Source organism: Halichoerus grypus, chromosome 3 (assembly GCF_964656455.1).
Source record: "Halichoerus grypus chromosome 3, mHalGry1.hap1.1, whole genome shotgun sequence".
Taxonomy (NCBI): domain Eukaryota; kingdom Metazoa; phylum Chordata; class Mammalia; order Carnivora; family Phocidae; genus Halichoerus; species Halichoerus grypus.
The window spans coordinates 6,347,677-6,375,020 of NC_135714.1; the positions used below are offsets into that span (position 1 = coordinate 6,347,677).

General features: G+C 57.7%; 2 protein-coding genes across 2 annotated transcripts in view; one reads left to right on the plus strand and one right to left on the minus strand.

Moving 5' to 3' along the window:
- Positions 1-11,170, plus strand: part of STX18 (syntaxin 18) — a 117,665-nt gene extending 106,495 nt beyond the window's left edge. The window contains exons 8-11 of the mRNA XM_078068379.1: positions 6,328-6,386; positions 7,778-7,847; positions 9,389-9,469; positions 10,200-11,170. Coding sequence (XP_077924505.1) covers positions 6,328-6,386; positions 7,778-7,847; positions 9,389-9,469; positions 10,200-10,295 — 306 coding nt within the window. The 3' untranslated portion in view covers positions 10,296-11,170. The remainder of the gene's footprint in view (positions 1-6,327; positions 6,387-7,777; positions 7,848-9,388; positions 9,470-10,199) is intronic.
- A 210-nt stretch (positions 11,171-11,380) lies between these two features.
- The window catches only part of NSG1 (neuronal vesicle trafficking associated 1), a 28,667-nt gene continuing 12,703 nt past the window's right edge, over positions 11,381-27,344 (minus strand). Inside the window, exons 4-5 of the mRNA XM_036110519.2 lie at positions 18,997-19,107; positions 11,381-12,799 (exon numbers count right to left, since the gene is read on the minus strand). Coding sequence (XP_035966412.1) covers positions 12,596-12,799; positions 18,997-19,107 — 315 coding nt within the window. The 3' untranslated portion in view covers positions 11,381-12,595. The remainder of the gene's footprint in view (positions 12,800-18,996; positions 19,108-27,344) is intronic.

The following is a 27,344-nucleotide window of genomic DNA, read 5'->3' on the forward strand; positions in this document are numbered from 1 at the left end:
AATATGGGAGGCATCCTACTGCTGATGTTTGAAACAGTTCATCCCGGGGAGAGAGGAGTGAGGCAAAGGACATCGCCCTGGGGATGCTCCGCAGGGAGGCAGGCTGAGGCAGGAGAGCCAACCAATGAAAGTGAAGGACAGTTAGATCATACTCCCTTCTTTTATAGCCAGATGATGGCAGAAGTTTCTTAAAATCTCAGTTTCTCTTCAATTTGTACAGAATTTTATTAATGAAAATAATGATTTCATGTTCCCCCAAATAATGTAACAGGACCGCATTTCTTTGCTGGAGAAAAAAATATGCATAGCTCTGTCTCTTGAATGATTTGTACATAAGCAGAATTTACCTTCTGTTTAAGGCTTTCTTCTTTGCTTTTATACACTTCATAAGTGAAGTAGCTAGAATAAGAGTCAGTTGTTTGCCAGAGAAGTTTGCCTTTCTCCTGTGGGTAGTGGTGAGCAGCAGAAGTTTGTTAACCTTTGCCGATGCGTGACCTTTAGAAGCCTCTAGACGCATGCTGGGGTGGACCAGAGGAAGGCTGGCAGCCAGGATGTCTGTAATCTACTGATGCCCCATCCCAGTGAGAGATGATGAAAGTGCGTGGGCTCAGGGATTCGACAGAGTCGGTTACAAATCCTCTTTGTATCACTTACTGTCTGTGTAATTTGGGGCAGGAAAATTAGCTTCAGTGAACTTGAGTGTGGCAAGAATCACCACCCCACAGAACTGTTGGGAATGCAGTAGCTTGTGGAAGAGTACCCAGCAGCACGCAGGGCCCATGGGAGCTGCTCAGCCGGTGTCAGCCCCGGTGCACATCCGTACTCACGGCACATCTCCGGAACAGGATTTAGCCAATGGAGAGGAAGAATAAAGATTCCCATCATTAGGCTTTTCTGTGCATGATGACTGCTGATGCCCCGTGCTTCCACTTCCTGGTCCCGTCCTGAGTCACTGTAAACATGCTACTGACCATTCCCAATAATGCTAGTTATTTCAGGTTCCCAGTACTGGTGACTGAAGCCATCGGAACCGGCAAGACCTCCCTAATTTGTATTGTGTTCCTGCAAGTGGATTGGGCAGAGGGATATGATGTTCAGAACTTTGATGGCCACCTATTTAATGTTCAGTTAACCTCTCTCTTAATTGGAAATGATAGCTAAGTTCCATATCTAACAGTCTGGCCAACCCAAATCTTACTTAACAGGCTCAACCCTAAACATGAAGAGAAAGAAGCAGGGCACTATTGGTTTTAAATTGGAAAGGGTTGTAGCAAATTTTGGTCATAATTTGTAATCATTGTTTTGGAATTTTTCCTCAGGGTAAAATAATGAATTAAGCCCTATAATATCAATTTAATTCATTATTTCACCCATAGGAGCAGTTGTTACATGTTCCAAAATGGTTGCAGAGTGTTACATGATTTGCACAGTAAATTTCCATTTATAACCCATGATGCAGGTATATTAACGTTTGCGTTAATATAAGCAGATGTTTTGTGGTCAGGCTGAGTGAAACCGAATTGTTTTCTGATGTTACATAGAGAAAATACCTCCTTTTCTAAGCCTGCATTCATTTTACTTGCCTCAAGTGAAACCACCTGCATGTATTGATGTATTCCTTAGCATAATTTTTAAAGATGTGCTTATGACTTCTGTTCTTAAACCTACATGGAAGCTGTCCCTAGCCCCTGTCCCCTGTGGTAGCCCCTGGAAGCCCCAGGTGCCTGGCTGGCAAGGCTTTCGATCTGTGGCCACGCTCATGGCAAGAGTTGTTGGTAGAATCTGGGCACCACACAGCTGAGGGCTGAGGTCCACACCCTGGGGAGGTTTCAGGTTCACGGGGGCAGAGGTGTGAGGAGAGAGGTGAGGGTCACAGAGCCATGAGTATGAAGCTGTTGGGCACAGATAAATCACACCTGAAGACCCCTGAGAGGTCCTGGGCCAGGGGGGCAGACTGCTTTCTAGGCTGAGCCCCTGTGGGTTCATAGTCTTCGGTTCAGTTAGCTGCTCTTGCGTCTTTGCAACGCAAATAACCTCTTCTGGCCTCATTTTATACTCAAAGGCCTTTGTACAAGTGATTTTCTTTTTAAAACTATAGTAAAAAGGATTAGATTAGAAAAGGATTTCTGTAACAATGTATTCACAATGTGGATTTGCATCCTTTAAACCAGATTATAAACCCTTTTGGGGCCCCCTATTTGGAAGTCTAACTGACTTCTAAATGGAATAAAGCAGTTAAATAATACTGCCTAACACGCATGTAACACACACCACATGCCAAGTACTGCTCTGAGCACTTCCGCGTTTATTAATGTGTGCCGCCCCATGTGGTGGGGACTCTTGCAGGCCCCATTTTATGGAGAGCTCCCAAGGCCTAGACCTTTACATGTGGTGCCTACCACTGTGGTTGAGGGGTCAGGGGGAGGCTGCTGGGGGCATCGTGTCTGGGCTGAGAGCAAACAGTATGGAGTGGAAGGAGCCGTGGCAGGAGGCCCACAAAGACAGTCTGGCTACTCTCATGCCTCTCGGGCCCTTCTTGTCCACCTTACCCGTCATGCAGGCCGCACGTCCCCCTTTCCAGTGCCTCACAGAGATGGGTGACGTGTATCTTAGACCCGGCGGGTTTGCCTTCCTGGGGCCTGTGGGTACCCCTGTCCTTGGTGCTGACCATGGCGCCCAGGCCCTGCCCCTTGTGAAGTCCCCGTCCCTGTGGGGGCAGGTGTTGTGTGAGCGTTTCTCATGCTGGAGAGAGTGAGATGACCTGGGGACACAGCGGCCCTCTAAAGTTTGAAACCAGAGAGGTGGAAGGGGCCTTCAGAGCATTTCATGACTCATTTTGCGTATCTGGAATCTCACTCCCAGAGAGATTAATAATAACAGTGAGCACTTAGTGAGGGCTTCCTGTGTGCCATGCATTTTGTAAGCGACTTACATGTATTAGCACATCTTCCTCTTAACAACTGCTAATTAAGTACTATTATCATCCCATTTTAGTGACGAAGACAGAGGCACAGGAAAGTTACTTGCCCAAGGGCATACAGCTTGGAAAGCAGAGGAGCCATTCCTCCCCACCCTCGCGTCCTCACCCCCCCGTTCACAAGGAAGCCCTGTCACATGACTGGCCAGACAGAAGCCAGTGACTGGTCCAGGGTCATCCAGGGAGTGGCTACAAGGCCACAGGGGCTGGCTCACTGAAGTCCCAAGCAGTCCACCGCCTGCCCCTGCCAGCCAGCATTTGTCGCTCCCTGTCTTACCAGCAGGTGAGACGTGAGGTACTCGGGTTTGCCACCGCGACGGCATCGGAAACCACCCTGAGATCTGGTGCAAGTGAATGTTGTCAGCAGCCTGGCCAGTACCCAGTCTACCTGAGCCCTGCCAGGTATCATGAAGTGACTACTTGCACTTGGCTGTGGGAAACAGGTTTTGTTGTTTCTGGAAACACGGTGTCATTGTAACTCCCACCCCCAAACGGAGGCCTCTTTCCATGAAGGTCTTGGCCTCGGCAAACCTCTGTCCTCAGCCCTATGGCTGCTTGATCCCTTGAGGCATTTGTTTCTCTCACTTCCTCCAGGGACTGGGTACTTCTCGGTGGCCTTAAGAACCCAGGGGTTGAAAGGAAGTCAGGGCCAGAATCCGGTCCCACTCCTGACCGCTGCTGACAGGAGTCCTGCAAAAGTAACAGTTACCTGGAGGCCTTAAAGGAGGTGCGGCGGGGGCCACATGCCCTGGACTTGGGGAGGAAACAGAGAGCCTTGTTCCCAGGGGACATTCCAGTAATAATAAACCACCTCAAACCCCTACTTAATCTTGCTTAGGAACAGTTTAAAAAGCATAAAAGGGCTGAGGATTTAAGAGGACAGGGCCATATTTTGTCGTTAGAAAAATAAGAAAATGCCCCCTGCAAAAATAAGTACATAAAACCCTGAGTAGTACCTGGGAGAATTCTTGAAAGTAAATTAGTACCTACATGCTAAGTAATTGTATTTTTCCTTAAATACTGGACTCTTTTTTCTTTTTTTTTTTTAAGATTTTATTTATTTGACAGAGAGAGACAGCAAGAGCAAGAACACAAGCAGGGGGAGTGGGAGAGGGAGAAGCAAGCTTCCCGAAGAGCAGGGAGCCCGATGCGGGGCTCGATCCCAGGACCCTGGGATCATGACCTGAGCCGAAGGCAGACGCTTAATGACTGAGCCACCCAGGCGCCCCAAATAGTGGACTCTTAAGTAACTGTTAACAGAGCCGATACCTTCAAACTCAAAAGTGAAGTTTTTATTCCCTTAAACAGCCTGCTCCATGTATAATGAGAAGGGCCGTCTGGGTACCATGTGGGCAGCCAGCAAGGCAGCCTGCCGCCGGGGGCTGGGGCGGCCCTTCAGACGCTTCCCCAGCACATCTGCCCTTCTGCAAGCTGTGCTTGCCCCCCCAACCCCAGTCTTCTGACCCAGTGGGTCTGGGGTCTCAGAGTGGAGGTGTCTTTGTGTTTGGACAAGCAGCAGGGCTGGGGACTGGTGCCCTGGAGCATGTCAGGCCCTGCCCTGCGATGGGGGGGCCAGAGGGGAAGGGCCCACCCCAGGAGGGAAGATGCCCCAATAGGGGCGAGAAATGTAGTGATGGGCCAAGTGCAGAGGAGCTTTTTATAAGAGGAGATGGAGGAAGGTGATTAATTCTGCCTGATGTGTCTGGTCACTAGGAAGGTGCCTGGGCTGGCTTTCGAGGGACCAGCTGGGGACCTCCCATCAGCTCTCAGCTAGCCTGTGCTGAGGGGGGGTGGCAAGCTCCAGGAGAAGGCCGCATCTCTGCGCTGATCTGCAGGACCACGGGACGGGGCCGGTGTGGTGCGGTGTGATGTGACCAGCATCTTAGATCGCTCTGACCGAGGAGTGGGGGACAGACTGGAAGAGACTGAAAGACGATGAGGGCAGAGCTTAGGTGCCAGGGAAGGAATGGGTGCAGCAAGGGTGTGGCGACAGGATGGAGGGCACCCACATGGAGGGCTGGAGGGACATGAGAGGAGGAAATGACCCCCCCACCACCGTGTCCAGTGAGTGAGAGTGAGCGAAGCACAAGGGGAGGACGGGGAAATGCAGGGAGGGGTGAGGAGGTGTAGCAAAGGGAGCAGGGTGGGCAGGTGCAGAGGTGAGTGAGCACAGCTCCTTCCCTCCCCGTGAAGTGGGAGCCAGATGGGGCGGCAGGGAGACCCTGGGTCCCTGCGTGTGACATGCTCAGCACGGCCTTGGTGACCGTTGTGACTTCCATAAGCATTTTCTCTTCCCTCTGCTGTTTTACTGGGCGAGGGGTAGCCGGATCTTCAGTCGGATGGCAAATCCTCCGGATGGCGAGAGCTTGCTTCCATTTGCTCCCCACGCAGCGCCTGGCACGGACAGTGTCTCCAGAAGTAGCTGTGGACATAGCTGCAGCTTTAACAGACGTGAAAGGAAGAATGGGCGTGCGGCCCTTTCCAAGTCGGGTTTGACATGGTTCCCACCCTCAGCCAGCTCGTAGTCACACGGGGCATTTGGGACATGCACAGCTTATGACAGGGCCTAAGATCTCCTAAGAGATGTTCGGAAGGTGCTAGGCCAAGGTTAGAAAAATTAGAAACAGCTTCAAGCTCAGGGGCCCAACATAGGTCACGGAGGAGGTGGCCTTGGAGCTGGGTCTGTGGGACGTGGGCGAGGAGTTGTGGGTTGAGTGGGCATGCGAAGGAAGGGTCCTTGGTCCTGTAGGTCGGGGGGAGGATATCATCTGGCCCCACACCATGGCGAAGCTTCAGACACGCCATCCTTTTGTTGGGCCAGAGTCAAGTCGGCAAGAAGGGCCGGGAGAGCAGGTGTCTGCTCCACAGTCACCTGGGCTCTGACGAGCTCCCCCGTGTCAGGGTGGCATCTCACCCAGACCGAGTCCCGAAGCCTGGTCTCCAGCCTGAGCCCCGGCAGGACAGCTCCTCTGGATCCCAGACCCCTGCTCCTGTGGCGGTGGGCTGACCAAGCGTGGCTCCCAGCTAAGCTGCTGGGCCTCACTGCTGCACTTAAAACGGATGGGCCCAGAGGCCGGCAGCTCAGGCCCGTGGGAGCCGGAAGGGAGCAGGGGCAGGATGACAGGCCGCCCGCGCCTCCATGGCTCACCTTCGCGAGCATCAGGGCGGCTTGCAGGCGGGTACAGGTCCAGCCACAGGGATGTTGTCATGCTGATGCCGGAAGGAGGGACTCAGTGGCGATCCTTAGCGGGCAGATCAAAGATCTCTGTGCAGACGCCTTGCTAGATGCTTGCCTTTGGCTGTGTTGTTTTGAGTATGACATCATCCTTAATGTGTTTCTTTCCTCGCAGTTTGAACAAGAAAACCAGCGCCTAATTGGTGAAATGAACAGCCTGTTTGATGAAGTGAGGTGTGTATGTGGTTTCTCTGGGCTGATGGCCTATGTGATAGCTTTCCCAGAAACTGGGAACTTGACTAACTTTGGGGCCCCGGCATCCACTTGTGGCCCTGGCCACAAGCACCCCCCCACACCTTGAGCCATTCGGGGGTCAAGGCAGCTGCCCAACTTTATTGACTCCCCTCAGCTTGTGGGCCCGTGGGAGGTCCCCCCCCATGTGCTGCTCCCAGTGACTGCAAATTGCACCAGATACTGAGTGCCCCATGTGGGGGCTGTTTGCACCTCATGACTCCCCAGTGAGATGGGGGCCTTGTGAAGAACCGCTGGCCGGGGCAGCCTCCTGCACTTGGCTCTGCCAGGGTCTCTCTGCTCCCCCAGCAAAGGGGTCAGCAGCACCAAAGGCAAGTGGCTGTGTTCACCCATGTGAACCATCGCTGGCTGGCCCTCTAGGGGAAGCGCTTGGGGCCCGTTTCCCCGAGAATGTTTGAACCATCCGAACGAGAGGCCTGGGATTTTGCAGGGCACAGAAACCCTGCCGCTGCATTGTGGGCTCATCCCAAAAGAAAACGCATCCCGGCGCTGTACCCACAGAGCCCTGGGGACTCCGCCTGCAGGCGTTTCCCTGTGACAGCTCCCGTGCTCTTCTGTGGCCCTCGCCCTTCTTCTGTGGGCCTCCTGGTCCTTGCCCTGAGACTCCGCCCTCATCGTCCCTGGCCCCATCCGCCTCACTCTCCCTTCCCGTGCCTAGAAGCTCTGGGAGGAGTGGCCACCTCCTGCCCTTAAGAGCGGGCCTCCTGGGCTGGGAGCTCAGCCGTCCCCATTTCTAGACCTACTCCAGCCCCCAGCCCACCCCCGGGGGCACCCTTGCTGGCCCTGAAACAGGGAGAAGCTCAGACACTTGGTTGCTGAACCCAGACATATTTTTCAGATGGAATCGAGTTTTTCCTTTCAACAGGAAGTCGGTTTGAGTGACAAATACGCTCTCCTTCAACCTACTGAGCAGTAACAAAGTTGAGTTGTCAGCACATTCTGGTGTTTTCTTTTGAATCCCCACCATGTTACTGTGGTTACTAGACTGGGTACAGGCCTTCTAGAAGACTGTCTTTTGTAACCAGGGGTGCGGACTCCAAGGCAGGGGCACAGTGGGTCAGCTTACAGGGGAGGGCAGGTTTCTAAATTGTGTACACGCCCCCAAGCTGAGAGACTTCAGAGGAGAGTCAGGAAGTACAATGTCTGTCTCCTTTCCTGAGCCCGACATGGTGCCCCCTCCCTCTCTGGAGGCTGTGGTGGTGTCCCCTCCATTTCTCACTTAGACGGTCCCTTTAGAAATGTGTAGCATTCTTGTTAGGACTACCAAGTACTAATGGTTGTCTGTGACTTTTTTTTTTTTTTTTTTAATGAAGGCAAATCGAAGGGAGAGTGGTTGAAATTTCCAGACTCCAAGAGATATTCACAGAGAAGGTTTTACAACAGGTAAGAAAGAAAAAAAAATTATCGTTTAAAGTTTTAGCTTAAAAGAATATACTATGAAGTCCGGGTATTTCTTGAGAGGTTGCCTGATCTCTGCAGCCGAGCATCCAGAGCCGTGTGCCTTGGCCAGTGGGCACTCAGAGGGCTCCTCGGGGGAGGGCCTCTCGTCCCCCTGGTGCAGCCGCTGTGCGTGGCGGGGAGCTCTCTGCTCTGGACCCACTGGCCGGCCCAGGCCGGACCGAGTGCCCACCCCGAGCGTGCAGTGGGACACATGGTGAGAGGAGTCAGGTAGATCTTCGTTCCGGATGCCCTCGGGTAACCAGGGTGGCCTCCCAGCTACAGTTTGCCCGTCTGTAAAATGGAGTGACCCTTGCAGGGCCGTTGTAAGGCTCAGAGATAACCCACAGGAAGCATCCGGCACAATGCCTGCTGGGTGGTAGCTTCTCAGTCGACCTTTACGAGAGCCCAGACTCGGCCCTCTCCGAATGCCAGGTCCGTGCCCTCAGCTGTCACGTCCACACAGCAAACAGGATTGTTCCCGTAAGAGGATTTTCATGTTACTTATACCTGCCTCCCCCGCTAAAATTCCTCCAGCCAGTAACTGGCAAAACTGTTACAGACCTGATCAATTTGTCCTTTTGTTTGGAGCATCCGCAGACCGTGGAAGGGTTTCAAAGACAGAATCATTTGGCTCCGTTGTATGAAACTGGGCTAGCTGGCTTAAGATACCCCACTCACAAAACCTGCCCTAAACCTCACAGCCACGAGGCCTAACAGTTTGCGAGTTCAGGTTCGTAAGGGCTGTCCTTTTTAATAGCACACTGAAGGAACTCTTCACTTAGAAGCCTCCCGACACCTAAAACAGCAAGGTCAGTGGTCCGTGTCAGAGCACACGCCTTGTTTCTAGAGGCAGCTGGGCATGGGAGGAGCGCTCAGAGGCCAGGCAGGGTCAGACGGGCTGGCTCCGACCCGGGGTGCCGTCCACAGCACGGGGCGGGGGTCCCCTGCCTCGCGCTCAGAGCTGGCCTAGAGGTACCAGACCCACGCCTGGCTCAGGGCAGCCTCTCAGTATGTGGGAGCTAATGTGTGTACATTTTAGCCCTTTCTTCTCTAGCATGTGTTTTAAAGCACACGCGTGTGGAAGCTTCCGTCTCTGGACGTCAGAAAGAATAGAGACCAGAGGGGAAGGCCCTGGCCTGCGGTGGTTACTGTGCAGTTGGCAGCTCGTGTTCGTCCCTTCCTGCCCGGCACGTAGCACTGCAGGTCGCAGCTGGGGGTGGAAGGGGCACAGGCCCTGGGTTCTAGTCCTGGTCCTGCCGCCTGGTTGCTCTGTGACTTTGGGCAAGTTACCAAACTTCTCTGAACCCTAAGTTTCCCTTTTGCAAAACGGGGCTGCTGCCTACCCCTCGGGGCACCATGAGGACTCACGGGCTCATATTTGTAAAGTCCCGGCCCTTCATTAAGTGGCAGCTGGTGGCTTCTGATGTCTGTACGCTTGGGGAAGGAGACAGAGATTGGGTCTACCTGTCACTCTCCTTCCCCAGGAAGCCGAGATCGACAGCATTCACCAGTTAGTTGTCGGGGCAACCGAGAATATCAAGGAGGGTAATGAAGACATCAGAGAGGTGAGAACTCTCGGGCCCCCCAGGCCTCCCCAGTGTGGCACCGAGTCCGGGCGGTCTGAGCGCCTTGCTGAGGCCCAGCCCCCAGGGCTCCCCACCTGATGGCGCCGGACGGTCCCATTTCCACCCCCGCCAAACCCCGGGCCCCCGCCGTTACCAGGAGCTGTGACTCACGGGCCTCCAGAGGAGCCATTTGAGGCGCATGAGGTCACTGTTGGCAAGGGCCGGACCAGCTCCCTCAGTCCAGGGGTGGGCGCTGCTGGAGAAGCTTGCTGAGCGCCCCTGCCCCACCCCAAGGGCCAGGGCCCTGGTCCCTGTTTACTGGGGCCACCACAGTGGACTCTGTCGAGCGGACTCTGTCCTCTGAGCGTGGGGCTCGGGCTGGGTTGATGGGCCACCACTGCCACTGTACTTGCTGGGGGACCGTGGTCGGTCGTGTGTGTGGCTTTAACCCTGGGACACACGTGGGCCGTTTCTGGGTGTTTCCTGGGAGAAGGTGCAGGATCTCTGAGTGAGGGCCAGCGGGTAAGGGAAATACCTGTTTGCTGATGGGTTCTAAACCCACTCTGTGGTCCTGCCGAGTGACTACGGTAAGCAAAGGCCCCAGCAGTGCACCTACAGCCCAGCGGAGGGAGAGCGCATGCAGACGGGGGGGCACTCGAGGGCTTCTGAAAGCAAAAATCCCTGGTGACGCAAATCCCTGAGCTACTGTCCCCCCCCCCCCCCGCCCCAGGCCATTAAAAACAACGCCGGCTTCCGCGTGTGGGTCCTCTTCTTCCTGGTGATGTGCTCCTTCTCCCTGCTCTTCCTGGACTGGTACGACAGCTAGCCTGTCCCTGCTGCTCCTGGCGGACGGCGTGCCCTTGAGGGTCTCCGGCAGCGGAGTGGGGCTGCGAGCAGATTGTATCATGAGCCATTTGGGGGGAGGGGGCTGGGACAGACGGACACTCTCACGAAGGGACACCCACACCTGTGGTTTTAAGCCCATTTGGTAGCTGAGAAAGAAAATAACGAACACAAAGGGAAAGGGGCCTGTGTAGCGATCCTGACGCCAGGTGGGTGGGTGGGGGTGGGGTGGTTAGCAGCTGCACGTGCTCCGGAGACCCTGTGGAGGGGCTGCCTGGAGGCCGGGCTCAGGGAGGCTCCCGCCTTGCCCTTCTGGTGGCTTCGGGAACAGCGCTGGCTAGTAACTTCACAACAGTGATCATTTCTTTGTTTCCTGTGGCATCTTACCTGCCTGAGCCCTGTGATAGTCACCGTATTCTAGAGAACGCACCTTTGCCCTGTTCATGTAATAAATGCAACTAGAGCTCCTTCGTGTCCTGTCAGCGGGTCCGAGCAGAGATGTGCAGTGGACGCCTGCCTGCCGGGGGGGCAGAAGTGTGGGGACAGACTCTGGGCCCTCGGCAAGGGGCCCCTGGGGCCCAAGGAGCTTTTGTCCAGAGCGGGAACCTGGCCTGCGGCTCCTGGACTGTGCGCCTGACCGTCAAGGAAACAGGAACGCCTGTCTGCAGTGGGGAGCCCAAGACTTCTGGAGCCATGTCTGTGCAGAAAGCACGCGGGCGTTCGCGGGGCCGCAGCCCCGTGTGCGTGCGGATGGCTCCCCCGTGTGCGGTACGAGTCTGTGTTCCTTGCGTGCCCAGTGAAAGTGTCAGAAGTTACCTGCGAGTGAATTTACATCAATAAAATGTCTACTAGACGCAAGAGGGGTGTGTCGCCTCAGTGGGGCGTGTCCACGGGCCTGGCCGCGCTCACAGATGTACGGGCCCTGCTCGCCGTGCGTCCTCGCGGCCTTCACTGCACGCAGCTCAGGCACGCTCCCCTTCCCCGAGCCCACGGTCATGGTTTCAGAACACCCTTGAGAATAAAGTCGGGTTTGGGAAGCAGTAACGGAGTCGGCCGTGACCACCAGGCTTGTTTGCAACAGATCTTGCACTAGTTGTCATTTATTTTTGATCTACTAAAAAACAGTGAAACTTTTGACATGTCCACCAGAAACAACACGTTCAAATAACATGGAAGAAAAGGTCTGCATATGTCTTTTTTCTATTTAATCGTCTTACACACTTATCTAACTGGCAATTTTGTAAACATATACTTTAATGTCAAGATTTAGGTTGAAATAGCATTTTCTTACAAAGATTGTGAATTGAAATGTCATCATTGGGTTTGCAAGTTGCCACACCAGCCCCGCCCAGCCTTTCCTGCCTGCTTCTCACATCAAAGGAGTTCTGGTTCACAAAATAAAAATTAGTCTTGGTTCCCCAGCAATTACATTTTCACTTTTCCAACACAAATAAGTTTTTGAAAACTAACTTAGGGGCTAACAGGGCTGTTGGTGCGAATTTATTCATAACAGAAAAGAACATAAAGACCAAAGGGGTTTCGCTCCTACTCACATCACAGAGCAGACGGACTACCTACAGGGGGACAGAGTCCTGGAGCCCACAGCCCCTCACCTCACATGCTGGGACACGGGCTGCATGCACTGGAGCGAAGCACGGGTGGCTCTCTGCACCAAGATGCCAACTCCGGTGTGTGGGGGTGGAACAGAGCCCCCCCAGGTGTGCCTGGCTGCGGGACACTCGCACACTTAGGGATGAGCGCGGGGAAAGCGCGCGTGCCCTATTCCTTCCTTCTCTACGCCGCTCACTGCCATGCGTCCTGGAGACGGCACTGTTCCCGCCTGACTGGAGGTTGGAAGAAATTCTGAAGTACAGCTTGCTCTTAGCCAAGTGGGGCCCCCTCTAAATATGGCTGTGGGGTAAGGACTGCAAACAGCGAGGGGGGGAGGGTAAAAAAATTCCACAAAATGCATTATCTGAATCCAAACCCCTTGCGTATCTGGTGCAAATTTATTTTTTGATACCATCCAATGAGTCCCAGTAAAGTAGCTAAATTATGACTCCTTATCACGGAAAGTGGTGTCAGAGCTCTTTAAGCAGGGCTGAGATGCACCTGGGCCCGCGGGCGGCCGGCAGCAAGGTTTATTTGCAAAGCGGCATCAGCAAACAAGCAGTTGCACCATAAATGAGCGACCTCTAAATTATCGGGAATTATATTTAATGAAACGTCCCTCCGAGTCCCTTTGTTACCTTCAAGTGACACATCGTAAGGAACCTGCCCACCTCACTGGGCCGACTTCTCGGCGGCTTCGGTCTCCTGCTCAGACAGCTTCTCCTCCGACAGAACGGACATCCAGGGTGAGACCGAGCGTGTGATGCTCTGCTTGGCCAGGTTGTAGTGGTTGATGACGGTGTAGAATTTCTCCCGGGCGCTGGAGTCTTGCTCCGCGTAGTAGCTCTCCAAGCCTTCTGGAATGCACTGGGTGTTCTGAAAGACAGAAGAGGCCCCTGAGACGCGTGCACCGAGGCTGGAGGGATGCCAGTGTGGGTCTCCAGGGTCTCCAGGTAACCCCCTTCCAGATGTTTACTGAGCACCTTCCCGGGGCCGAGAGGAGAAATACACAAATGAGCAAAAGCGGGCACGGGTCCTGGCCTGGGCACAGCCCAGGGACCACCCAACAGTGATTCACGTCATGACAGGGCCGACCTCTCTAACAGCGGTGCTCGGGGGGGGCGCGTGTGTAACAGGACGGTGGCCTTCCTGCTTCACTGAAGAGCTTACGCTAGTTGTCATTTTACATCTACCAGAAACCAAGTCAGAAAGGCCTCCTGGGAGCTAGGTTTGTAGTAGGCCTTATCGGGGGGGGGGGTCGTGGGGGGCCCGGAGGCAGGGCAGGCCGGCCTCGCAGACAGTGAGCAGCATGGGGAACACACTGGGAAGGGTGGCCTGGGTCAGAGAGGCAGCCACACAAGGCCTACAGGTCCTATTAGGGAGCAGTGTGACCTTGTGACCCAGAGAGCAGCAGGACGTCCCCAAGGACCCCAGACAGCATGTTTGGGGGGGCACTCTCCCAGGCGGCTGTCCACGAAGGAAGAGGCTCTGTCCCTACAGGCCACAGAACCCTGGGGAGATGAGGGCCGGAGGAGACCAGCCCATAGCTCTCATCAGCTCGCAAAAGGTCTAGGACCACAAACAGTTAAGACCCTACACCCCAGGCTGCCTTTCCTTATTCAGGAGCCAACCTAAGCCACTGCCCCCCCACAGCTGACGTGGCCAGCCCACACAATAGCTGCGGGGCTCAGCAAGCCCACAGAGGAGGTGGGCGCGGCCGCGATCGGCTCCCCCAGCCAGCCCCCAGGGCTAGGCGGGCACCTGGCGCCCAGCGCTCCCGGCAGCCGGGCGAGGCCGTGGGGCTAACTTCTGGCCGGTGGGACAGGAGTGGAGGTCTGTCCGCTCTCTCCCGCGGCCCTTCCCCGGCTGGCTGACTGCGCAGGGAAGGGTGGTACCCTGGGGGCTGGCAGGGCAGAAGACAGAATCGGGGCTCCAGGGTGACCTCACAGAGCCCCGCCGCCTTCCCGCTGGAGCCTTTAACAGGACAGAGGTCGCCCTTCCATCGCGTGGAAGCCCCGCTTCCTGTGTCTGAGCAACCAAAGCCGGCCTCACCATCAGACAGCAAAGGGAGACCGCAGCTAAGACCGGTGCCTGGCCTCGGCCACCTCCACGGTCACCGGGAAGAGGGTCACAGCCCAGATTCTCCGCCCACCCCGAGGGGTCTGACTCGGCACATCCATGCGGGAGCAATCTGTATGCTTCAACAGCCCAGATGATCCTGAGGCTCGGCACACTGAGTGCCGTCTGCCTCGGCTGTGGTCACCCTGCTGGTACGCGCACAGCCGGGACCTGTAGCCCGAGCGCCGCCCAGGGCACTCTGACCAACTCCCGGGGCTTAGCAAGAAACCCAGCTGCTCAGGGTGTCCACTTACCTGCCTGGGGCAGGCACCATGTGGACAACGTGACGGGACCTCTGAGGACCGCATCTCTGGGCACCTCGGGCCACCGCTAGGATGGCCGGCCACAGCTGCTGCGCCGTGGACGTGGGCGCTGGGAGACCTCAGGGCCAGCCCGGGATGCGGCCGGGAACCTCCGGGAGCCTCGCCCCGCCCAGGCCCAGCTTTTTTGGCTCCATCTCTGAAAGCCAAAGGCGGGTCAGGGGGGCTGCTCCTTGAGGTCTTCCTGTAGATTCTAGGCCCACCTGCCACTTCCCTGGCAGAAGAAAACGGGACTGGGGTTTTGCCTCCCACACTGCCGTTCTCCTCCTGACCTCTTCGTCCCTGACAGTTTGCCAAGTGCTTTCCACTCACATTCTCTCGCTGTGAGGAAGCTTCCAGCAGTCTGCTTTTATAGACGGGGCCAGGGAGACCCAGGGAGGGGAGGTAACTCTCCAGTCTGGGCCTCCCGGTGGGAGCGCCCAGAACCTCCTCCCCCCCAGTGTCACGGTGCGAAGCCACCAACAGATGACCCACTCAAACACAGGACAGTGAGAAGCAGAGGCAGTAAGCCCCGCCCCGGGGCCCCTGGGGCCGAACCAGTGTTTTCCCAGGGCGCCGACAGGCTCGCATCCAGCCAGCGAGTGGGCCCAGCGCAGCTCTCGGTTCCCGGCGCGTGCGACCAGCTCAGCGTCCAGCACCCTCGCAGGCTGGGGCCGCGGTGCTCCTCCGGCAGTGCCCGGGGCGGGGGGGGGGCTGTCTGGGGGGGCTGCGAGGCCTGCCCGGCAGGGCTGCTGTGACCCAGGCCAGGTGAGCGCCACGGCCTACGCGACATCCTCTCGGGCAACAGGCTGTTGTCCTCTGAACCCGGAGGCCTCCCCAGCGCGCAGGTCCACGTAGCCTGGCGCCTGCCTGGGGTCAAAAGCAGGGACACAGGGCTGAGCACGTGATGTGTGGCGAGACACAGGCATGACACCCCAGTCACGGAAAAGCTCCCGTGCGCTCCGACGTGGAGGCCTCACGATGGAGGTCCCCCCCCGGAGGGTTCTCCCAGGACACCGGCCGCGGGAGTGTCAGCGTGAAGTGACCAGGCGCGGCCGGGGAGCGGCTCTCCCACGGGTGGGCTGCCCAGCACGTCCAGAAGCCGTCGTGCCAGCCCCGTGCCAGGCCCCAGGGCTGCCAAGCACAACAGGCAGGTAAGAAGCCACGGCGTGTCCACGCTCACACAGCGCACAGGAAAGATCAGAAGCCGCAGGGGCACCACCCAGGGGACGCCCGCGTCTCATCAGCAGCTCGAACCCCGCCACGTCTGGGCGGCGGGAAGCTGCAGCCCCCCACCCCGCCGGCGCGGCCACCTGCCCTCCGCTCCGCCCTGCCCTCCTCCGCCCCTGCACGGGGTCCTGCAAGGCGCTGGGCAGCGCGAGACGCCAGGCCACGACGGGGCCTCCAGACCCGACGGAGGACCTCCCCCTGCCCTCTGCGGGCCGGGCCGGGGGGGACGGACGGTTCTGCCGCTGCCCACACACGGGCTGGGGAGGAACGCGCCGGGGCGGCGCCGCGGTGGGCTGGTGGGGGGCGAGAACCCCAGTTCCGGGGGGAGCATGGGGCCGGGGCTCCCAGGGAGGTCTGACCCCGCCGCTCTCAGGCCAGAAATCACAGCCCCGCGCCCCCTGCGGGCCAGTGTGGGGAGGCCACCAGACCTCTCCGCCCCTCGCTCCCTCGGGGCCCGGGGAGGTAGCCCAGGCAGGCGGGTTCCCAGCAGCCCCTGGCCCGCGGCCAGCGCTAGTGAGTGTGCCTCGCACATGAGATCCCCGGGGAGAAGGCGTGTGTCTGCTGACAGTCTACGAGGAATACCCAAATGTCAAAAAACGTGGGCTTTGGGCAATTTCCCATTACATTTAAAACCTTTCCATAAGACTCCTATAATTACTGCATGGTTTCGGGACAAAGGCAGAAACGTCGCATCCTCCCTAGTCCATGCCTGCCCTCCTAAATCCCCCAGTGACACTCCCGGTCGGGGTGGCCCGCGCCCCCCCTCACCCACGGCACAGGCATGGGCGCACGCCTGCCCTCAGGCTCACGCCAGGACCTCTGTGGCACCTGGGCCCATCCGCCCTTCCCACGGGGCCCCTCTCTGGCTCTGGGGGTCAGCAGGACCCCAGCCCAGTCTGGGTCCTCAGTCCATGCATGCCCAGACCACCCGCTGGCTAAACTGACTCCTCATTCAGTTTGTGCCCCCAAATGACCCGGAAGAGGTGACCCCAGGCTCTCACAGTCACCCTGGTTTCTTCTCTGCCTGGCACTCAGCAGTGTCCACACCATCTGGGCATCTGCCTGTCCGCCTGCCACTTGTCTCCTTCACTAGAACACTAGAACACAGGCCCCAAGGGTAGGGCCTTGACTCCTGTCCGGCGCTGGGAGCCCAGCACCCAGCCGGGGACAGCACAGCGGCACTTCATACATACGTGCTAAATGCTTGGTCATACCGCAGGGCGTGACCTTGGACACAATGACGGTCGCGTCTCTACTGCCTCTTCCCACGGGTAAAATGGGGATCTGACAGTATCTACCCAGAAGGCTTTTGGGAGCATTCACAAATCCTAGTGTAAAAGCCTCTAAGCTGTCGGGGTCTGCGTGTGACCTGCACAAGCACAGATGTGCACAAAGGAGGGAGGGAGGGGGCTTGGGCACGCACCACACCTTCCCCCCACCTCCAGCTTTAGCCAAGGGCTTTTAGGCACCGACTGGGAGCTCCCCAGTCCTCCCAGCCATGGTTTCCAGGGAGGCCACCTGCCCCCAATTAGACGGAAAGGCCAGTGGAAAATGCTGAAGTCCCAAGAGACATAGCTACAGAAGGTCACTGGACTCCAAATTCCCAAGGCTGGCTGGGCCCCAGGCTCAGCCATGAGCCTTCTGAACACAGAGAGCTGCCCTCTGCCCTGCAAGGGCTTCCTCTCTCAGACTCCACCTGCCCGGACCAGGTTTTCTAGCAGAATTGGCCTTGCAGGCCGGGTAGTTTTAGCCTGGCCCCCTCCTCCACGCAGGCAGCTTGCCCCGGCCCAGAGAATGAGCCCGGAAGCAAACCCTGGGTCCTCCTGATGGAGCTGCTGGCCCCAGTGGTTTGTGAGCAGTCTGTCCAGTCCCCAGGAAGCTGTCCTCTGCACACCGGGTTCCCATCAGGGCACCGCTCCTGCGTCTGCTTTGCTTCCTCTCCATGACATCAGCCCCTCTGCGTCACCGGGCTCTGGACCAGGTCCTCCCCTGCATCTTCCTCCCCTGCATCCCCCCCCAGTCATGTGGGTGTCCTCTCTCCGTCTCCAGCACCCTGAGCAGGCCAGACCCTTGTCTCTCCCCAGGCTCCCTATAGCAGCCTCCTGGGCCATCGCACCAAACCTCCAGCCTCCCGGGGCCACCGAGTGGCCGTCCCATCACTTCCCCTCCCCTGGGGGCCGTTGCCTGGCCCGTGACGTCTGCAGAGTCTGGCTCACGTCCAACTGCCCCCAGTCCTCCAGGCTGACCAGACCTGCCCCGCCCTGCGGTCACCCGCGGCGCTGCTGCTCCCCGAGCCTGGGTTGGCCCTGCCGGCCTCCAGCGTCAGCGAATGCGCTTGCTTGGTCAAGGGCAGCCCTCCCCTCCTCGAAGCCCCCAAGCCCTCTGGGTTGGCCTCCTTTAAACCATGGTGCCTCCTGAGCTTCCAAGCAGACCATAACCTCTCCCAGCCCGTCGGGGGGGTGGACGGGTTCATGAAGACAAGGGGTGTCCCCCAAGGTCCCCGCACAGCTCCCTCACTGGCCTCCTATGAGCGTTGCTCAAACATGACCGTCCTTCTAGAACCTGCCTTGCTCTCCTGCTTTCCAGTGCTTATAACCTAACTCAGCGTACGACTGACTTCACGTTTCTTTTGAGAATAGCGGGGAGCGTCCCGAAGGCGGGGCTCTTCAGCCGACGGGTCCTGGCCGGAGGAACAGCGAGCGCCGCGGCCACACGGCAGGCCCACGCACGTACCCGCCGCGCCGCGGGAGGGCTGGAAGGCACCCTGAACTCTGCCTGCTAACTCGTGCGAGGGTCCTGTGTCCCTCGCGTCACCAAACCCCAAAGCAAAGTCACCGGGTGGCAGCTGACAAACCAAGCCCGTCCGCGTGTGCGCTCGGCATGGGCTTCTCCTGCTTTAATTTCGGCAACACCAGATCCTGCCAATGATCCTTTTCCCTCTTCACCCTGGCTGCGGGGAGTTCGGAACCGAAGGTGGGGCCCAGATGCCGAGTGCGGGGGAAATGGGAGCAGGTCCACGGCGAGTCCGTTTTACTTCCTCGTGCTTCACCTCTTCCCCCTCATCGCCTCGTCCTTTTTTGGTCTTCACTTAGTCCTCTTGTTCCCCGGGTCTGCTTGGGTGCCACTTGCAGGCCTTCTGGAACGTGGAGGCGTCAGAGCAAAGCACGCATCTGCACGCGCGCGGAGAGCCCAGCCGAGGGGGCAGCCGTGGGGGGCGTGTGCCCAGCCCCGCCCCAGCCCCCCTCGCGCGAGCCCTTCCTCCCTCCGGGTCTCTGCTCCCCCGGGTTAGGTCAGTTCCCAGGAGCCGCCCTGCGACTGGGCCGCCTGGCCTTCTCCCCCTGCCTCCCTTCCCTGCTCCCTCCCGCACGGGTGCCCCGGGGGGCGGGGGGCCTGGCCAGAGCCCTGGGCCCCTGCTGGGCGCCTTACCTTGAGGACGAACCCATCGGGGCAGGCACGGTCATACTTGTACACCTTGTAGACGACCAGGAAGACGACACAGGTGAGGAAGGCCAGGGCGAAGAGGACCAGCACGGACACCTGTGGGCAGAGTTGGGCCCGTCAGGGGGGCTGCGAAGGCCGGCGTGCGGGGGCGCGGGGGGCAGCCAGCCAGCCAGGCGGACGCGCAGCGGCGGACGCAGAGCCCGTCTGTGGTCGGAGCCCCAGCGGAGCCCCGGGAGGCTTTGGGGACGAGCGGCCAGCGGGACAACCTTCTCACCGCGTCCACAAGCTCTCTTTGTCGTAAATGGCCCTGTGTGGGGAGCTGGGGGTCCAGGCACGATCGAGCATCACGGACACTGGGACACACAGTGGAGCCGGCCTGTGGGCTGCCTTTCCGCCTGCTGCCAATGACCGCGGTGACGCACCAGCCACCTGCTCGTCAGCCGTTCCACATGTCTCCCGCTCCCGGGGCACCAGCCCTGCCGCTGGGCCGGGAGCGGCGAAGCGGGAAGGCCAGAATCTCCGGGGCCCCTGTCACCTCTGCCCTCAAGTCTCCTGCGTGCTCAGCTGTGTCCCCTCGCCAGAGGGCAGTCCCCACGGTCACTGCTGTACGCCGAGCCGGCCGGCACGTAGCGTGTGCTCAGGAGACGCGCGGGCGGGGGCGGGACAGGACAGCGGGCACGGGGCTGGGAGATCCTGCACGGCCGGGGGCTGCGGAGCGCGGGGGACACAACGACGGTGCTCGCTTGGCTGCTGGGAGCCCCCCCCCCCCCCCCCGGCAGGGGCAGGGCACGGCCGGAGGCTAAACGGCCGTGCAAAGGCTGGGCAGCCCAGGTGGGGGGAGTGTGAGTCTTCCTGCTGACAGACCGCTCCCCAGCGCGTGAGCAGACACAGCTTTCAGGCTCCTGAAGGGGGGGATTCAGAGGCCGCGGGGCCCTGGGTGCCGGCACGGGGCAGGGGCTCCATCAAGGTCAGCGACTCCCCCAGCCCCGGCCCTCCCGGGCGCCCCCCAGCTCCTCCCCTGCCAAGCCCGGGCGGAACTCCGCCACTTCCTGGGGCTGCAGAAGAGGCTGGGGGCGAGCGCCCAGCGACAGTGCCCCGAGCCCTGACCTGGCCTCGGGACCCCTGGGTGCGCGTCCCCCGATCCTGCGCGGCCTCCGTTACCGTACAGGCCCTCCACCTGTGGAAGACCAGGGCGGCGCTGGGCCCCACGACAATACGGGTGTGAGGAATGCTCCCCAGGGGGACAGACGGACAGACGCCCACCCCATGCGTCCCCCTCCCCCCACCTCAGGCATGCCTCTCTGGCCCCCGGCCCCCGCGCCCGTGACACAAGACGACACTTCCCCACCTCGCAGGTGCTGTGGGGGGTACGAGGGCGGCAGGAACTGGGCAGACGCCCACAGAGAATGCCAGGGACTCCGTTTCCCAGGCTCTTCGTCACCGGTCTGCAGGGTCCTCCCCAGGCCTGTGGGGGACGGTGGGGAGCCCCGGCCGGGGGCCAGCGCTGGGCCCCTGGGAAGCGAAGCGCGCGGCCTGCTGGGCTGGGGCCGGCCCCACCTGGAGCACTGTCCCTTTCTGGCCCACTCCGGGCGGCCCTCACTCCCTGGGGCCCACGAGCACCCACACGCTCCCTCCTCTCACACGCCCACCTCTCCCCAGCTCACGCTCGCTGGGTCGGGGCGACACCTGTTCCTGAGGCCCCAGGCACGCAAGAAGCCTCTGCGTCACCCCCCATGAGGCCCTTCCTCCCCGTCCCTAAGTCCCACCCGTCCCCCTCACCATCTCTGTCCTCCACCCCCCTTTTCCCTTCCTGTGACCTGGGGACACCCTCACCCGGACCCTCAAGGCCGTCACCCTCTCTGGGGCCAGAGAAACCGCAGTCTGCCTGGACGGTCTATATTGCAGACGGAGCCCATGCCCGGCACACGGACACTGGATAAAGTCACCGATACTTTGGGGCCCAAAGTGCCCACAGGAAAGGCACCCCGGGGTTCCGGTGGCGGCTACGGCAAGACCACCACCACAGACCCCAGACATCCCGGGGGGGCGGCAGGGGCGGCTGAGCACGGAGCTGAAGGAGGTCAAGTGTGCAGGACAGGCCAGGGGGTGGCAGCCCCAGGGCCACGTGGCCACATGGCCACAGACGCAGCAGCTGGGACCCTCGCGCTTTCCAACGCGAGCGGCAGCCTCGCTGGGGCCGACACCTGGGATGGGCAGCTCTGCGCAAGCGGCTCAGCTCCTCTGGGCCAGGCCCCTGCCTGCCAGTGGCCACAGGAGGACCCAGCTCCCAGGGCCGGGGCAGGGCCGACGACCGGCAGCCCGACTGACGACAGCGCCCGGGCACGGTGCACACCGGGAAGGAGGCATTTGCCCTTGTTTCCGCAGCTGTCACCCCCCATGGCTCCCGCCCTCACTCGGGTCACACGGCTAGCAGATGCAGAGCTGCGCTCCCACCCAGGCCACGCAGCCTCCCTCACGCCCACCGCCCTGTCCTACCCCAGCCGCCTCCCCAGACTCGCCCCAAATCTGCCTGCTGAGGACCCAGCTACCCGCTCGCGGCCCCTGGGGGCAGCAAGCTTCAGGGGCTCTGCACCGTCCAGAGCAGCGAGGCTGCCTCACCCAGGGTGCTCTGTGGGAAGAGCTGTTTTTAATGTAACTGGTTTCCTTCAGAACCGTTTGTACTTTTTTTTCAAGTAGGCTCCACCAACACGGGCCTGAACTCACGATCCTGAGATCAAGACCTGAGCTGAGACCAAGAGTAGGACGTTTAACGGACTGAGCCAGCCCACGTGCCTCATAACCCTTTGTACTTTATTTTAGGCATTTGAAAACATGCCAAAAAGAGGCCCGTGCCACGCAGTAGGTTAAGAAGCCCTGTTAGACTATTATCTGCTCAGGGAAATATTAGCAAGCTGAATTCAATAATACATTAAAAGGATCATACACCACAAACAAATGGGATTCATTCCAGGGATGCAAGGATGGTTCAACAGCCGCAAATCAATGTGATACGTCACATGAATAAAATGAAGGATAAAACACGTGATCATCTTCAAGAGATGCCAGAAAAGCATCTGACAAAATTCAACATCCATTTATGATAACTCTCAACACAGTGGGTATAGAGGGAACATGCTTCAACGTAATAAAGGCCATCTAGGACAAGCCCACAGCTAACATCATAATGGTGAAAAGCTGAAAGCTTTCCCTCTTCAGATCGGGAACAAGACAAGGATGCCCACTCACGCCACTTCTATTCACCATATACTGAAGTCCAAGCCAGAGCATTAAGAAAAAGAAAAGGCATCCACGTTGGAAAGGAAGAAGTAAAACTGTCACTATCTGCGGGATGACATGATATTACACATAGAAAACCCTAAAGATTCCACCAAATAACTCTCAGACCCAATCAACAAATTCGATAAAGTTGTAGGACACAAAATCAATACACAAAAATATGCAGTGTTTCTATACATAATAGCAAACCATCAAAAAGAGAAAGTAAGAAAACAGTCCCATATGGGGTGCCTGGGTGGCTCAGTCGGTTAAGTGTCTGCCTTCGGCTCAGGTCATGATCCCAGGGTCCTGGGCTCGAGCCCCATGTCAGGCTCCCTGCTCCGCGGGAAGCCTGCTTCTCCCTCTCCCACTCCTCCTGCTCATGCTCTCTTACTCTATGCTCTCTCTTAAATAAAATCTTTTAAAAAAAAACCAATCCCATCTGTAATTGCATCTAAAAGAATATCTATGAGCAGGTTTAACCAAGGAGATGAAAGAACTGTACACTGAAAACTCTAAGACACTGATAAGAAAACTTGAAGATGACACAAATAATGGAAAGATATTCCGTGCTCATGGTTTGAAAGAATTAATATTGTTTAAATGTCCATTCTGCCCAAAGCAATCTACAGATAGAATGCAATCCCTATCGAAATTCCAATGGCATTTCCCACAGAAATAAAACAATCCTCAAATTTGTATGGAACCACAAAAGACCCCAAATAGCCAAAGCAATCTTGAGAAAGAAGAACAAATCTGGAGGTATCGTGTTCCCTGATTTCAAACGATATTACAAAACAAAAGCAATCAAAACAGTATGGTACTGACATAAAATTAGAATACAGACCCAGACACGAACCTACACATACACTGTCCATTAATTTATGACAAAGGAGCCAAGAATATGCAATGGGGAAAGGACAGTCTCTTCAGTAACTGGTACTGGGAAAACTGGACCACCTTCTTACACTATATACAAAATCTAACTCAAAAGCAATTAAAGACTTAAACATAGGACCTGAAACTATAAAATAACACCTAGAAGAAAACAGAGTTAAAGTCCTTGACATCGGTCTTGGCGATGACTTTTTAAATCTGACACCAAGAACAAAGGCAACACATGCAAAAATAGACAAGCGGGACATCAAACTAAAAGTGGGACAGCAAAGGAAACCATCAACGAAATGGAAAACCCGGCCTCCCGAGTGGGAGAAAATATTTACAAGTCATATGTATCTGATAAGGGGGGTTAAGGTCCAAAATACATAAGGAACTGCTACAACTCAATAGCAAAAAAAATTCCAATTTTTATAGTGAGTGTTTGTGTTACACAGTTGAAATTACCATAACGGTGTATGTCAAACGATCCTCAACTAAAACACGCACGCACGCACACACAATCTCACACCCTAGGGCATTCTTAAACCTGTCCCTTGAATTTGGAAGCCACGCCTGTGTTTGGTTCCCAGCGCCCCATCTGTTTAGGTTTAAAAATAAGCTCCATCTCTCGGCGGGGCTGCCAGGAACCACTTTCTCTGGGGCCCTCCTCCTGGAACCTGGCCTGGGCCTTTCATCCGGGATTCCCCGGGCCCGATGACCGAGGAGCTCACAGAACCAAGAAAAAAGACCGTAACAGTTCCTGCAATAGTCAAGGGAGAGGGGCAAAGAAAGACATCCACAGACAGTCAGGAGGGAGTGCCTCATGTGGCAAAACCTTCCCCTGCAGGCTGTCCCCATTCCGCCCCCCCCCCCACACCTCTGCAAACCCTGAGCCTCCCCTGGGCCCAGAGTCTGCATAGACCCGGGAAGTGCCCCGTGGTAGGAAGAGAAATGTGGGTTTCCTATTCACCGTGTGGCAGAGTGCACCCCTGTGGTTATCATGGCCTGAGGAGAGCGCCATGGGCCTTTCCAGAAAGATCCCCAATTGGATCCCAGCTCTGCCACCTGCCAGCTGTGTGCCTAAGCAGATCACCTGCCGGTGTCATCTCTGGAGAAGGAGAAAAGCCTCGTGCTCATACACGTTCAGCAGGAGAATGACCAGGGATCAAGGGTTTGAAGAGATGCCAGCCTCACGTGCCAGGCCCGTTATGGGTTAAATTGTTTCTCCCCACCCCCAAAATATGGAAGCCTTGCACCTTGGTCCCTTTGAATGTGACCTTATTTGGAAATAGGGTCTTTGCAGATGTGATTAAGTTGAGGTCATCAGGGTGGGCCCTAATCCAATGCGACTGGGTCCTTATAAAAAGGGGAAATTCGGACCCAGAGACCCACAAACAGCGAGAACCTCGTGAAGATGGAGGGCTGAGCCAAGGAATGCCAGGGTCACCAGCTGCCACCAGAAACTAGGGAGAGGCAAGGAAGGACTCCCCTGCAGGTTTAGAGGGAGCACAGCCCTGCCCACCCACACCCGGACGGGGCTTCTGACCTCCGGAACCGCGAGACCGTCCGTTTCTGCTGAAGGCCCCAGTGGTGCACTGGGTTACGACGACCCCGAGCGAACTCATGCAGCCCCAAAAGCCAGAGCCCTTTTAGGGGGGGCTCACGCTGGTTTGCCTCCCCCACGGGTGTTCTCTGGCTGCTATCATCTCTGTCCTTCCCCAGCATGCCAGACTGCACCACCTTCTCTCCTCCTCACCCTTCAACGCCCTAGCCAGGCCCGCTGCCTCCAGGAAGGCTCTGGAACACCCTAGCCTCTCCCAACACCAATAGTGCATGCACGGACTGTTTCCCAGTGTTTCAAGTGAAATCGAAGTGTGTCCCAACTTGGAGAGTTTCACAAACCTCCCCCTCTCCCATGAGACAACTAAGACTATTCCAGAAAAAAAAGTGTGAAATTACCTAACCAAACATACCTCTTTCTCAGGAGCATTCTTCAGGCTTTCTCTAACGTCGACACGGCCTGACTAGAAAAATCCTGGAGAGCCCCCACCACCAGCGGCCCCATTTTTCAGCCAATTCCAAAATACTCTGACTGGAAGGACAAACTGGCCACTCACTGCCCAACACGTGTCAAGAGCCCTGGTTTCCCAGGCCTACTCGGCCCCCACACACAGCAGCTCTGGAATAAGCATCCGCCCCTGACTTCTGGGTCCCTGTCTGCCGGGAAAGGGGCATGCCAGCCCAGCACCCGAGGTTACAGCGGGGAGCCCAGGAGACCCATGCTGGGCACCCAGGGGCGCAGAGTGAGCCCTCGCTACACGGTGGGAAGCCCATTCCCGCACAGTGTCAGCCCTGGAGCCTGAGGATGCTCGGAGACCCCCGTGTTCAGCACCTTCCTTTAGAGGTGATGGAGGCCCAGTCCCTGAAAAGACAGCACCTTCAAGTCACGCCAACAAGACACCCAGTTGGCGCTAAGAGCCCAGGGGCGTCCGCAAGAACAGCCACGAGCAGTGACCCAGCCTGAACGCACAGGCTCCAGCCCGGCTGTGTGTGAGAATCACAGGAGCCCCCGAGGACCCCAACAAGGGGACCCCACCCAGAGCCCCGGCAGCAGAATGCTGGCCCCGGGATTACTTACAACTTTGCAGACGCTTTCTGTACACAACGGGAGCTGAGGACCGCGGGGTAAACAGAGGATCCCCTTCGGCACGGAATTCCTGGAGCCTGGGGGCTACTGAGCTCCCGCCCCAGCCTTGGCCCACTTATGCCAAAATGCCCTACTAAGAGTAGCTCCAGAGGCTTCCAGCCTGGTCTGTCCTGCGGCAGGCAGCTTCAGTAAAGCTCACGTACTCCTCGTGACAGCACCCGAAGGCGATCCTCCTGACTGCATTTTACCCTCGGGGACACTGAGGCTCAGCCAACGCGGGTGACCAGCGCAAGGCAAGCGAGCTGGGTCGGCTGAGCGGTGTCCCCTAAAGACATCTGGGTCCTAACCCCGGGAACCTGTGCACGTCGCCTCATACGCAAAAAGCGACTCTGCAGATGGATTAAATCCAGGTCTAGAGATGGGGAAGGTCTCCTGGATTATCCAGGTGGGCCCAAGTGAAATCCCAGGGGTCCTGCCAGGAGGGAGGCAGAGGAGACAGAGTGGAGACTGGAGGACGCTGGGCTGCAGGTGGAGGAAGGGGCCACGAGCCAAGGAATGTGGGGACCGTGGCTCTGGAAGCTCAGAAGGGCCAGGACACGGATCCTCCCCTGGAGCCCTCAGAGGAGCACCTGCCAAAACCTAGACGTCACCCAGTGACACTGATTCAAGGCTTCGGAAGCCCCAGAACTGTAACAGCATGAATGTGTGTCGTTCTGAGCCACCCAGTTGGCGGTACTTGGTTACAGACGCCCCACGGAGCTAGTCTGCCTCCTCTGGAGCCCATCTCCCCAGTGCCCCCTGAGGGAGGGAGGGAGGCAGGGGAGGAGGGAATGGATCCAGCTGGCAGGCCGCCCAGCTCCATCCTCTCTGTGAGCACTTACACCGAGCCGCCCTCGGGTACCTGGAGCCAACCCAGAGCGTCCCCGCAGCAAATGGAACATAAATTCAGTTTGCAGGGGTGCCAGTCTGTCTGGCTTTCATGAAGCCAACGATCGCGCCCAGGAAGGAGGCGGGACCCAGGCCTGCTCTGCCCTCCGCGGGCTCCTGGAGGCCTGGAGAGCCTGGGTTGACAGCCAGGGCCTGCCCCCACCTGTGCTTCCGGGGGGTGGCGGTGGGCCTGGAGGCCAGGGACAGAGGTGGGGGGGGCCTGGGCTGGAGAAGGGCACTTCCTTGGACGCAGGGCCCCTGCCTCTACTGGGCACACGAGGCCCAGTGCTGGGGCCTGTGATGCTCTCAGCGACCCACGAAAATGGTTTTTAATTTTGTTGAAAAACCGGAAATAATTATATAATAATCATGAATCCAGTCTGGATGTCATAAGATAACGTCCTTTCTTCTTTCGCCTTTTTTTCTTTTTAAGGGGGAAGGGGCCCACAAAGAAAAGCCAAAAGTGCCTCTGGGCCCGGGGCCCTGCCTTCTTCCCTCTGTGGACTCCCCAGTGGCCAGTGCACATCCTGCAGACGAGACAGTGGCTGCCTTGGCCGCAGAGCATCAGGCCTGGTCTCTGCTGCAAGGTGTTAACTCGTCACAG